The 12,268-nt window shown below is 36.9% G+C and overlaps 1 protein-coding gene across 6 annotated transcripts in view; it reads right to left on the bottom strand.

Annotated features, from left to right (window-relative positions):
* RALGPS1 (Ral GEF with PH domain and SH3 binding motif 1) overlaps positions 1–12,268 on the bottom strand; it is a 71,917-nt gene that overhangs the window by 24,804 nt on the left and 34,845 nt on the right. For all 6 annotated transcript variants that reach the window (XR_004419880.1, XM_033077856.1, XM_033077859.1 and 3 more), the window contains exons 11-12: positions 5,910–6,047; positions 4,178–4,271 (exon numbers count right to left, since the gene is read on the bottom strand). Coding sequence is in view for 5 of the 6 variants with exons in the window: in XM_033077856.1 (XP_032933747.1) it covers positions 4,178–4,271; positions 5,910–6,047 (232 nt within the window). In the remaining variant the exon portion in view is untranslated. The remainder of the gene's footprint in view (positions 1–4,177; positions 4,272–5,909; positions 6,048–12,268) is intronic.

Genomic DNA, 12,268 nt, shown 5'->3' with positions numbered 1-12,268 from the left:
TTTACAGTGATGTGATTTGTAATGCATTCCTCCTGGAAATTTTTTGCCTGGTTAGAATAAAATTAATTTAAATCTGAATGTAAAGATTAGAGACCATATTTATTCCTAAGCATGCTGAACTGAATTGTGCTTATTAAGCAGGTCCAGTCTATAATATCAGTCTATAATTTCAATATTTACAGAATCACATATATTTAATAGCAAAAATGGCAGGACTACACCACATACTTGATAAGGCCAGAAATCATTTGTCTAATGTCACAGTTTTTACCAACTTCACCAACTTACTGTGTATCACGCTCCTGGATCCAGTACAACTCTTACGTTTGAAAAACAGCACGGGTGAAATATTGTCTATGAATATGTACATCAGAGGAAGTACTACGACCTGATAACAGATTTAAGGCAAGTGCATTCTTACACTTTCGTACACTTTCAAAGGCAAGCGAGATCAACTTCCATGCGACTATTTGCACTATACTATTTCTCTTTTTCTGCCTAAAATTGTTCTTGTAAGGAAGAAAAGAAGAACATAAGAGCAGGAAGAAAGACCTAACACCTTTATGCTTTCAACAAGGTTTTAGGAAGAGGCATGCTATGATTGTAATACCTATAAAGCACATGCATTGTGTGCTGCACCTAGAAATTCACTAACAGAGCAACAAATGACTCTTCAGTGCTATAAAATGAGATGACATCACTCTCCACTGGTCATCTCCCCAGAATATGTGAAGTTAGATAATGTTGGTTATCTGATTGGTTATGTTAAACTGCACTCTGAATCTTAGCCCTTTCTAAGTCTCTGACAGTTTGGATGACAACTTCCACGATGCCAGAATTCTGCAAAGTTTCCAGAAAAACTAGAATGCAATTCATCTATTTTCAATCTACAAAAATACAGGATGTATTAAAAGAAAAACAAATAAATGTGAGCCTAAATATATTTTGGTAAATATAAAATACTCATGCTGAAATGTTATATTTTAAATAAACTGTTGCGAAAAGGAAATATAGTCTAACAACGAGTTGTCATTCCTGAGTCACCTTCTCTTCTAGTCCCCCTCTCCTCCAGAAGGCTGGAAACAATCAAAACCATTATTTATTTCAAAGAAGAGATACTGACAGTCAGTACAGTTTCAACCAGTCCCGGCTTGTTTGTCACCACCCAAATTCAATTTTGCAATTCCTCTGACACTCCATTTTCTGTGAGCAGCACCAGTTCCACACATGCACACACATGCTCAGTGTCTCTCAAACAGGACTCCTGGAGCGAGAATCTGTGGCCCCTGAGAGGCCTAGTGTACTAGTACTTTCAATAGATCAGTGCAGACTTTGAGACCTGATGTGCTTACCACCAACATGCATCGTCCATATCTTCACACACCAAACAACATTCTCACAGCTGACCGTCCCATGTCATTCACTAGCATTACTTTAAATAATAAACTACCTTGGTTCCAGCATGCCTAATAAATCTTTCATAAGGCATAAAGACACTCTGTTTGTGCTTGCCCCTGCGTACGATCAGAAATTCATCGAAGCATTGGGAAGGGCTGACCAGGGACATAATGAAATCATCATCCCTGGAAATGTTCAAGAAACAACTGGATGTGGCACTCAGTTTACCTACTCTAGATGACAAGGTGGTGATCAGTCAAAGGTTGAACTTGTTGATCTTGGAGGTCTTGTCCAACCTTAGAGAGTCCATGCTTCTATGATTCTATTTTGGGTCTTGTGGAAGAGGCAGTCAAGCCACAATTACAGCAAATGAACCATATGGCCACTGGACCACTACGAATCTCAGACTAACGGTGAAAGTTTTCTTCCACCCTGCCTTTCACCACAATACTTGGTGGGAAGGATCCAGGGAATATAGCTGCCTGAGAGGCTTATTGAAGGTGAACTGCAACCAAGGTTCACTGTTACATGCACTAATGTAAGTACTAATACTTCATGTAAGTACTAAGCACCTGCCATTTAATCCTGTTCCCATAGGACTGGAACTAACATGGTACAGATAGGACTTCCATAGCACCAGCACTGCTAGGAGTCCGTACAGACTTTTAATTGACTAGCAATTTCTCTTGAATGTTTTCCCAGAGCATCTTACCTTTGTGAACCTAAATTTGAATTGATTTTTCTGGAAGACATCTTATTACTTTATTGCCTAACGTGCTCTGAAGAACCAAATTAAAGGCATAGATAGCAGCCTCATTGTCCTGTACAGACAGGTAATAATGTACTACAAATAACAGTCTTCACACTGGTTTCAGTCAAAAAACAACTGTGAGAATACAAGGCCTGACCTAACAATGCCAAAAGGTCTGCAAAAAATTTTATAGGAATGGCTGCAAGGTACGTCTGGTTAGGAAAGGATGTGGCATTGTGCCACAGTGTTACATACTGCTAAAACTGTGCAGCTTCTGCAGTATATGGGCTGACCAAGAAAGATCTGCTATTTTTAGCATATGACATCATTGTCAGGGGTTTTCTGGAGCATTCCTACTTGCTGACAAGCACAAACCTAAAGGAAGCAATTGGACTGGCACAAAAAATTGTAGAGAAAAGCTTTATTTATATAAAGTGACTGCCATATTTTCCTTTCCAGTGTAATTGAGGTTCTCATTTGGCAAAGTGTGTGTTAGGATTCTGCCAATACATTTTAGGACAACTATCTAAGCGTCTCTCCCTGACAGACTGGTACTGAGGTAGTTCTGCTCTTCATGCCAAAGGTCACACATACCTCTCTGCAGAGAGCACTAATGCTGTCCCTGGCTCAAAAAGAGCAGTCACTGCAAAGAAAAAGATGGAAGAGATTTTTACCTACTCTAAAAACTTAGTACTCTCTGCATTTTTAAGGCTTACAGTTTCTTTTGGCATAGGACCAGAAAATGCTATGAAACTAAAGATCCATTAAGGGAAACTGAGAGGAAAATGTGAAATCAAATACTCAAAACAAAATCCAAAAGCTTCTTCTTGCCAAGTACAAAAATGGAAGAAGAATGAGAGTTTTCTCATGTGATGAGTTTTGATTAATTTAAATTAATTTTCTAAAAATTTAAAGTTTTATTCTGATGAAACAAACATGGTAGAAAAAGAAAAAAATTCTCCAATGTATATAAGCTGTAGCAACTTTTCTGTGGTAAAAATAAAATCTTTCCCTCTTTTTTACACCTTTTGTGACTTTAGTCCAGTTTTTCCTTGCCACAGTGAAGCCTGGAAAGAAAACTACTAAACTTCATTGAATTAATCTCACAAATTACTAAATCCAAAGAAAAAGTATTAAATTATCTTTAATATGTATCAAATACCTTCAAGCATTACCAGCAACTTGCTGGTAAACTTACATAAATATTCAAATTTAAAATAGAATTACTTTCAGTTTTTACAAATATTATGTTATGGTATCATATGCTCATGGAAAACAACTTATCTAATTCATTTTTTCTGAAACAGTACAGTTCAGGAAAGCTGTTGTATACATGGTGTTAACACCACTGCACCATCAGGAAACTCCATCTAAAAACCATATTGAAGAATATGAACAGTTTCTTTAATCCAATCCAGGGGTTGTAAAGCCTCTACTAACTACACCTTCTTCACCTTTACCAATGACTACTTAGTTTAATTTTTCTCTGTCTTCACAACTTTAATGAAGCACAGAAGTGTGTGGGAAATTAGTAAATAATGTCCATTTGCTAAATTTTAACACTGAGACTTAAACCTCAGACTACCCTTAACAAAAGTCTTGGACTGCTTGATCTTTTCAAAGGCTGTGTGCACTGCTCATGGTCAATGTGCATCGCTTGCACAATGGGTCCGTGTATGAAACATATACAATGTCATGGAAGTAAAGGAAGAATTTGCACATTCCACCATCAGTACTCTGGCAGGAATTCTAATTCCATGGAGTAAATAAATTTTGCTATGAAAACATTAAATACTTTCTTCTTTTTTTCCAAATTATTTTTCTACAGAGTCATCACTATTCTTAGTATCTGAGACCAACCAGACACAAAAGCACAAGCATCTCAAATCATCAAAGCAAGAGCTTTTGCAGTGAATGACCCAGTGCTTTTTCAACTTCTTTTGCAGAAGTTTAGCCTAAGCACAGGGACAAATTTTAGGCATTTTATCTCTATTTGAAGTACGCCCTGAAGAAAAGAACAGTACTTACTTGTAATTGTCATCTTCTACAAATTTCTGAAGTTCTTCAATGTAATGGACAGACTTCAAATACTTTTGCACATGGGGAAGTGTTGTGAGATAATCTGTGGCAGGTTTAAACAAACAAACAAAAAACATTAACATTCATGTCATCCAAAATTATTATTTTTTCAGGGTTTTTTTTCTGGTTCTTACGATACCTGCACGGAAACAGAATGTGAACCTTCCTAAAAAATAACTTGGGCAGAAATACTACTTTAACTCTAAAAAGGTGCTAAAGACTTGATTGAACAAAAGTGATGCTCTCAGTTGTTAAAGAAAATACAGATGCATTTCATCATCATGAAAACTGGTGGATTTTATTTGATGCTATCTCACTGGTGGAAAAAAATTATCTGCTGCAAAACCCACTTGCATTTTTGGTTCATTGCTCTGGGGAACATCAAAGCCTGAAGATTTGGTACTAGTGGTTCTCAGGAACTGAGAAGACTTCAAAGTTGTTAAATAACTAATTACTAATTACAATGCTGAATACCAAGAATGAAAGACATTAAGTTCAGAATGACAGAAAAACATTTTGACACATAGTGCATAGACAGGAACATGCCTTGTAGTACCCATCTTAACGTTTGTGCTCTTGTAAAGGTAACTGTTTTAAAGGCACCCATTTCCCAGAATGCTGTTTGAAGGCTATATTTTAATTTTCATCTTGATTTTAACAAGAGCACTCAAAATTTATGCACAGCACTGCAGGAAGCTCCCAAAATTGTAAAAAGGAAAGGGTCAGCGAAATAATGAGGTTTCTCTGTCAACCAAACTACTAAGAGACAAAATGAAACTCACAATAAGAAAATAACACCTGAATAATCTAGCTATTCAGAATCATGCATTATTATGCCTAGTTCCCACCTTTAAATACCTCAAAATACTGAAGCTGACAAAAAAGGATAAGAGCTGGACACTTAAGCATACACAGTTAACATCTCACCTTGTTTTTTCACAATCTAACATTTTTTTTTAAGCTCTCCAAAACTGCAGCTTTTTGATTTTCTGAATTTGATTGTTTAGCTGCACTCAAGGCTTTTCAGCTTGTTACATGTTTAAGCAATGAAAAGTCATGCTAAGTCACCAAGAGTACATAGATAATTCATTAAGGCAACAAAACCAGCACATTTCTTGATATACAGCTTCACTAGCAGGCTAGAACTGCAGAGATTATTTTTAGAGTAAAATCCTTTTAACAAAAAGAAACAATCCCTTGAACACACGTGCAGAAGCTCAGCGCAGTTGAACAACTGCTGTATAGACTGAAATATTTGTATTTCATTTTGTAAATATATCACCAGGACACTAAAAACAAGATTATTACCAAATGAACACATTCCACACTCTAGACAAATAAAGGGAAGATATCAAGATTATTCTCTCTGATTGCCTCTGGTGGAAACAGTATATAAACCAAATGCAATAGCTACACTTAAAAGTGTGTAGTTTGTATCCCACATGTAACATTAAACTCTACACAACCTCTGATTTAGCTCTTACAGCTTAGAATACATGCTTATCTGCCCTATTTACTGCTAAGATTGATGCTACACAGAAGGGGAAACTACATCACGTAGTAGTGTTCAACTCTACTAACATTAGCCTCCTGTGTTCCCTCAGGGCCAAAATCTGCTTCCACAATTTCGCACTAAAGAAATTTTAGTTAAGGCCTGATAAGCATAACAAAATTTACCAACCATAGTTGCAGGATACTTGCAGATCAGCTATTATTCGGAGAATGTTGTTCATTTGATTGGATCTTTGTTCATTCTCCATTATGCTGTCTGAAGCAGGATATGCAGAATCAATGTAGATTAAATCCAAGAGATAAATTCCTGAAACAAACAAATCAATCAACCAATTGATCTAGTGTTTCAAACAGAAACAGTTGCATAATTTTTAATGAATATAGCAGCCAGAAGCTGTTTACCCCACTGTGGTCTAGGTCCATTAAACAAAGAAGAGTTCTGGATTTGTATTTTGAAAAATTCCGTAATTGCTGTTTGAGTTCTATGACAGCCCTTAAAAAGACAGAATAGCTTTTTTGCACTTGGGCTACTGCCTACTATGAGTGATTTGCAGGACCATAAAAAGGACACGAAAAAAAGAATGAGAGTTGCCCCAGCTGGTGGTGCTGACAGTGGGGGGACACAATGCTGCTGGCTCCCATGACCAGAGACCACTGCAATGCTTCCTTTGTCTGCCACCAGTGTGAAAGATCTCCATCAATTTTTCTGCCCTGAGACTTAGGAATACTTTATGGAAATCCCTCGCAAGACTTTTTCTCACTTAAGCTGAACTTGTCACGTGTCTGTTTATTCAGCTCTCTGCCATCTTGACCAGTACATTGCTCACTGGATCACACTGTGTTATGTCCAGCATTAGCCAGGCTGCAATATGAAATTTCTTTACACTGCTAAGGGAGGAATGAATGAAGAAATCATATGACCTGTCATTGAAAACTGAGGAGACAGACAAAGAAGCAGCAACAACCCAGAACAAATTCAGTTTGTTATGAACTGTTAAATGCTTTGCTTGGAAACCATAAGACCATAACTAAACTGTCTCTCAAGTCCCCAGCAATCTGTGAATTTGGACTGTGAAAGAACTATCTGTGTTCATTAGACCCACTGACATGATAAATAGGAGAGTGCTCCAATGACCAAAGGTAATTCAATAACCCAACCAAAATCGAAACGGACATTTAGACCTTGTAAAACCTTGTAAATGAGTGGAATAGAGTTGGATTAAAAGCTGAACCACAAACAATAAAAGGGAATTTCCAGTCATGCTGGAGTTAAAACAAAGAAAAAAGATGCTTAGAAATCAGGTCAAGTTTTACAGTCTAGTTTAACTTTCTGCAATGACTCAGATCAGACCTTCAAAAATTTTCTTCTCTCTTGAAGAAGTAATATATGTCATAAATATGAGTACAGTTTATAAAGTAGAAGTCCATATGACTCAGACTACCTTAACAGTTTTATCTTAAGAGTAACCTGGGGTATTTATTGCTTTCTCCCAAAAAGTACCTTCTGAAAACCATTCAACTTATCTTCACTTCTCTTTCTACACATTTCTACCTCTATAAGGACAGAATGATGTATCATCAAAAGTTATTAATGTTTTGAGTGATGCTGTATTTGCTCTCTTTTCTTAAAACAAAAAGAAGAAACCTCTGTTATTGTAATTTATATTAGCAGTTATATTTGTAGTTCTGGACCTACTGATTAAGTATGTTGATGTGATTCTGCTTCTCTCAGTTACAGTAATTTCCCAAGCCAAAGGATGAGTGAGTTTAAAGGAAGAGGAAGTAATCAGGGTTTGCTTTCCCAGATTATCAAAATATACACAAAAGCAGAGAGGTAAAAAACAAAGAAAGTATGACTTTATGTGATTAGAAGACAATTTTCCACAGGTTTGTCAAGGGCAGCAATACCTGCTCTTTCTTTGTCCTTTTTCACTCTTGTGAAGATAAGCTGTTAATCATACCACTTTATTATATCTCATACAAAATTTCACATATCATACTAGAGAAACATGAACAGCACTTTTGTCCTGCTTTGTTTCCACATCCCAGTCTCAGTTAAATTTTAGAGGGGAAAAACAACCCCTATTATTATTTTCAGCTTTTCTGAATTTTCTCTGAACAAGGGCTTCAACCACACTGGGAAACTGCTTCAGTCACACTCGAGTGATCCTAACACCTACACAAAACCAGCACGGCCCAAGTATCTTACACTTCAGAATGAGGGGATAACTCCTATTTCCCTAGTTAGAGTGGTTTTGTAGCAGTTTAGTGTTGAGCAAATCCTGAGTCCCCAAGGTTTTGCAATGACCTGGAGATCCTACCCAGACGAGGTTACATACAGCAGCTCCTCACTGTCCCCTCTTGTCAGCATCAAAACACACCCAAGAGTTACAATTAAAAATTCCATTTGTGCACAGCCTCTGCACTGCAACTCATGCCTTATGGCAGCCTGGGTCAAAGCCACTTTCCAGCTATTTTGGGCAAGTCTGCAGCTATTCTCATAGATATTAGAAGTATAAACACACTTCCACTCTGTAGCAGGGGTTGTAAGCATTTTTTCAGGACAAAGAATCAATTTTCCAGGACAACATACAGATGAGAACCAACAAAGTACACAAGCACCAAAAAGGACCAAAGGATGTTAGCCTAAGCCCTGTAAATTCCAAATAAAAGTGTAAGGAAATGAGCTTCTGGTAGGTAGCAGGGTGCAGGAAGAAAAAACCCAAACTCATAGACATCAAAAAAATGAAACTGAATGTAATACACTAGAATATAAAGGAATACTTTTTTTGTAATTACACACCAAGCTACACCTTTCCCATATTGTTCCTCTCCCTTTCTATTGTTCCTCTCCCTTTCTTCCTTTAAAGCAAGAGGGATAATTAGGTTTTTATGTTTTTATTTAAATCTGGGAAGTGATATTTTAAGCTCTTCTATATATATGATGTGATGTGATAGCAGGTATTGATAAGGATCAGTTTGTTTTGCACATAGGAATGACAAAATTATTCTCTTCAGCAAAAGACTTCAAGAACCGTTTCTCAAAGGAAAGCCTCAGGGCTGCCTCATGCCAAAGCAAACACACAGCACTAGCTTTTCAAATTTTGGCTTGCATTTGTGCTACTGTGCACTGAGAAAAGCTAGGATGTGAGGCCATCGGGATATTTTCCAGAGGGTGAGCTCATGGGCAGCTTCTTAGTATCATTTTCCAGTGATACTCACTTTTCTCCATTGTCACCAGAACAAATTTTTGCAGCTGGATATTGTATGCAGACAGCAGTGTTCATTAGTTTATGGTCCCACAGAAGTAACAACACATGCTAAGGAAAAGCACAGCCAAATAATCCAAGATCTTCATTAATGAAAATCACTCTGTGTAAAGGGGACCAATTATTTTTAAGTTGGCAAAAGAAAACCAAACCTGTAACACCAAGCTTTTAAACTTCTAGTGGAGAGATCAAACAAAGCAGTAATATTAGCAACAGTTTAAAGACAGGAAAGCATTAGTACGGCAAAAAAGTGAACTTCAAATGTAGCAGCCAATGCCACCCAGCTAGCATATCTTGAGTGCTCCATCCACGAGACAGAAATTTCCAAGAAAATTTTACTGAAAAAAATATTTATACAGAACTGGAGTGTTCAGCAGGATCCAAACCTAAGTCTGTGTGCTTGTGTCTTGATTTATCGTTAAGCTTCTACTATTCTCTTTATTCAATACTCAAGGTTTCTGAGAAGGTAGCATTGAGGTAGATAATAAATAAACATACTTTGGAGTTGATGGGTATTAACAAAGATGTCTTAGGAAAAACACTCTGAAGCCTTTGAAAATCAGTGGTTATTCAGCTTCAGTTCTGAAGAACCTGAGCTGCAGCATGCAAGCTTTAAAATATTCATGAACAACTATGGTGTGCAGTTTGTTTCTTGTTAAGAAAGACTGGCATAACATGCTATAAAGACAAAACACTTCCAGTCCAGTAAATCACATGTACAAAGCTATACAAATGAGAAAAACTGGGCAGGTATTGCTTTAAATACCAGTAACAGAAACAAAGAGAAATCTGTTTTTTAAGGCATTTGCCTGCAAGTTAGAAAGCCTGGGTTCAAGTTTTCTATTCTGTCACAGATTTCTTTGACCTCAGCAGCACCATTTATTTTTAACAATTCAGAATTTCAAATCTCTTTGTGGGTTTATGACAACTTGCAGGTACGAACACCTAAAATTGTTTCACAAATATACACTGTAACAAAACTGATAATAAAAAAATCTTTGCAGATAAAGACTGAAAACTTACATCATTATCAACTGTGTCTTTTTTACTTTTTATTTTTTAAAACCTTTTTTTATAATGAATATAAAACTATACTGTAAAATAGTAGGGCAAACAAACTAAAAATTAGGTGGTTAAACCACACCACTACTGCATACCTGATACACATTTTCATGCACAGTGCTTTGTTAAGGGTCTGTGCAATTCTGCAAATGCAAGTAAGCTAGGAAACAGCTATTGTATGATAGCTGACATTCAGACATTCACTACTTTGCAATAAAAAATAATTAGCTAATAGAGAAGTATTTCACACTAGCCTAGGGACTTCAATTTATTATTCTTAGGTAACATTTTGATCAAGTACTATAATAAAGTATCACATTTATTTGGTAAATTGTACTATTACTGTGAAAACCACAAACACACGCTATAAAAGGAGGTTAAAAGAAAAGTTTCATGTTTTATTGAATAATTTAGTTCCCTACTTACAATCATGTACACTTCTAAAGATATTCACAGCCCTTGAATGCACATATGCTGCCGTGTAACACAGATGCCTGGGCATCGAGTAATCCTTCAGGACAGGAAGCAAGGTCTGCAAGATACGCAGTAACTAGCACACGTAGCAGAAGAGAATCTACAGGAAGTAATTATTTTCTATTTTTGCTCCTCTCAAATTGAATAATGACACTGGTTTGATAGCAGAGCCAGAAGAGACAACGATATGTTTCCAATTTGTAGTCACTATATTTATGAAAGCATTTTCCTACATACAGTAGTGTGGTTGTATCACACTAAACAAAGCAGAGGATAGAGGAACAGTAACTTATCAGTTAACTATGTGGTAGAAAGTCCAAATTACAAGAGTCAGCAGTTTGTAAAACCAAAGACACCATTGTTAGGATATTAGCTCATAGGCAAAAAAGCCAACTTTTTTGGTTTTGTGGTATTGCTGGTTTCAGGAAGACTGGATATTTTCCACAGATTAAGGGCTGGAAAAAGTTTGTACAAAACCAAACGTATATACTGGTTAACCTTGGCAGGATTTGGAATACTCTACAATAACCTGAAGACAAACCTTTACGAAGGCAACATCATGTGATTTGTAACATACAGAAATGCATGCATTATAAAATGTCTCAAGACAGACTTTACCCATTTACAACGTGGTCCCACGGATGGTCATTAAGGTAATTACAGGATTGGAGGGCTTGTCATAGGAAAAAAAGGCTAAAGGTACTGGGTTTGTTCAGCTAAAACAAGTGAAGGGGCAGGAAGGGAACCTAACTGCTCTTCCAGGACCTATGGGGATGGAAATACTCTCTCCAGAATGATAGCAACAGGTCAAGAAGTCATGGGAAGGCGTTGTATCTGCATATAAGCAAATTTCTTCTCTGTGAATACACTTAAATATTGAAATAGGTTTCCCAGAGGAGGATGGCAATCTCCCTTACTGGAAATATTCAATATATGGCTTGACTGGACACTGGATAAGCTAATTTACAGCCCTGCTTTCCACAGAAGGTAAACCAGATGATCTCCAAGGGTCTCTTCAAGCCACAACTCTACTGTTCTACGACAAATTCGATAAGTGTGCTAGCCTATACTTGTGTGTCTATTATTGAAGGGGAGTTTGGAGTACAGCAGTTACATGGACTAACTTGCTGCAGCAGGAAGGCTCTGTATGTACAAGCAGACAATGGACCCTGACTTTAACTGTGAAAAAAGCAAGTACTTCAAGCACTCTATTTTATCATGAGATATAAGCAACATTTACCTTGTAAAAATGTAGAGCTAGAGAGGGCACCTTATTTTGGCTCAATCTGGCTCAGCAACATTAACAAAATTAAATTAAAATTTTATGTTTATCCTATGGTCTTTCCTGAGGAACCTCACCCTATTCAACCACTGGAATTAATCATCCCACATTTGCCACTGCAGCAGAAATAATCGGATGTTAGCACCTTTCTGCTAGTAGGATGTTTTATTCTCTAATCATAGACTTTAATGCAAACTCAGTATTCTCAATATGAAAGAAAAATCAACTATGAAATCTTTTGCAAATCACATCGTTCAGCCTAAAGCCCCTTAAAAAACCAATGAACTGTACTTCACAGTATTACAAACCCAAGAAAAAGGTACGCCCATTTGGTCTAAGTAGAACGCGCACACAAAGGCAAATCCCACTTTTCGGTCCTTCCCAAAAAGCAAACACCTAAAGTTATCCAAACAATTCAGTTATGCTACAAACACCTGGCAC

Source organism: Catharus ustulatus, chromosome 21 (genome assembly GCF_009819885.2).
Source record: "Catharus ustulatus isolate bCatUst1 chromosome 21, bCatUst1.pri.v2, whole genome shotgun sequence".
In the NCBI taxonomy this organism is placed as follows: Eukaryota; Metazoa; Chordata; class Aves; order Passeriformes; family Turdidae; genus Catharus; species Catharus ustulatus.
The sequence above is the reverse complement of the archived record's forward strand: the minus strand, read 5'-3'. Positions and strand labels throughout refer to the sequence as shown.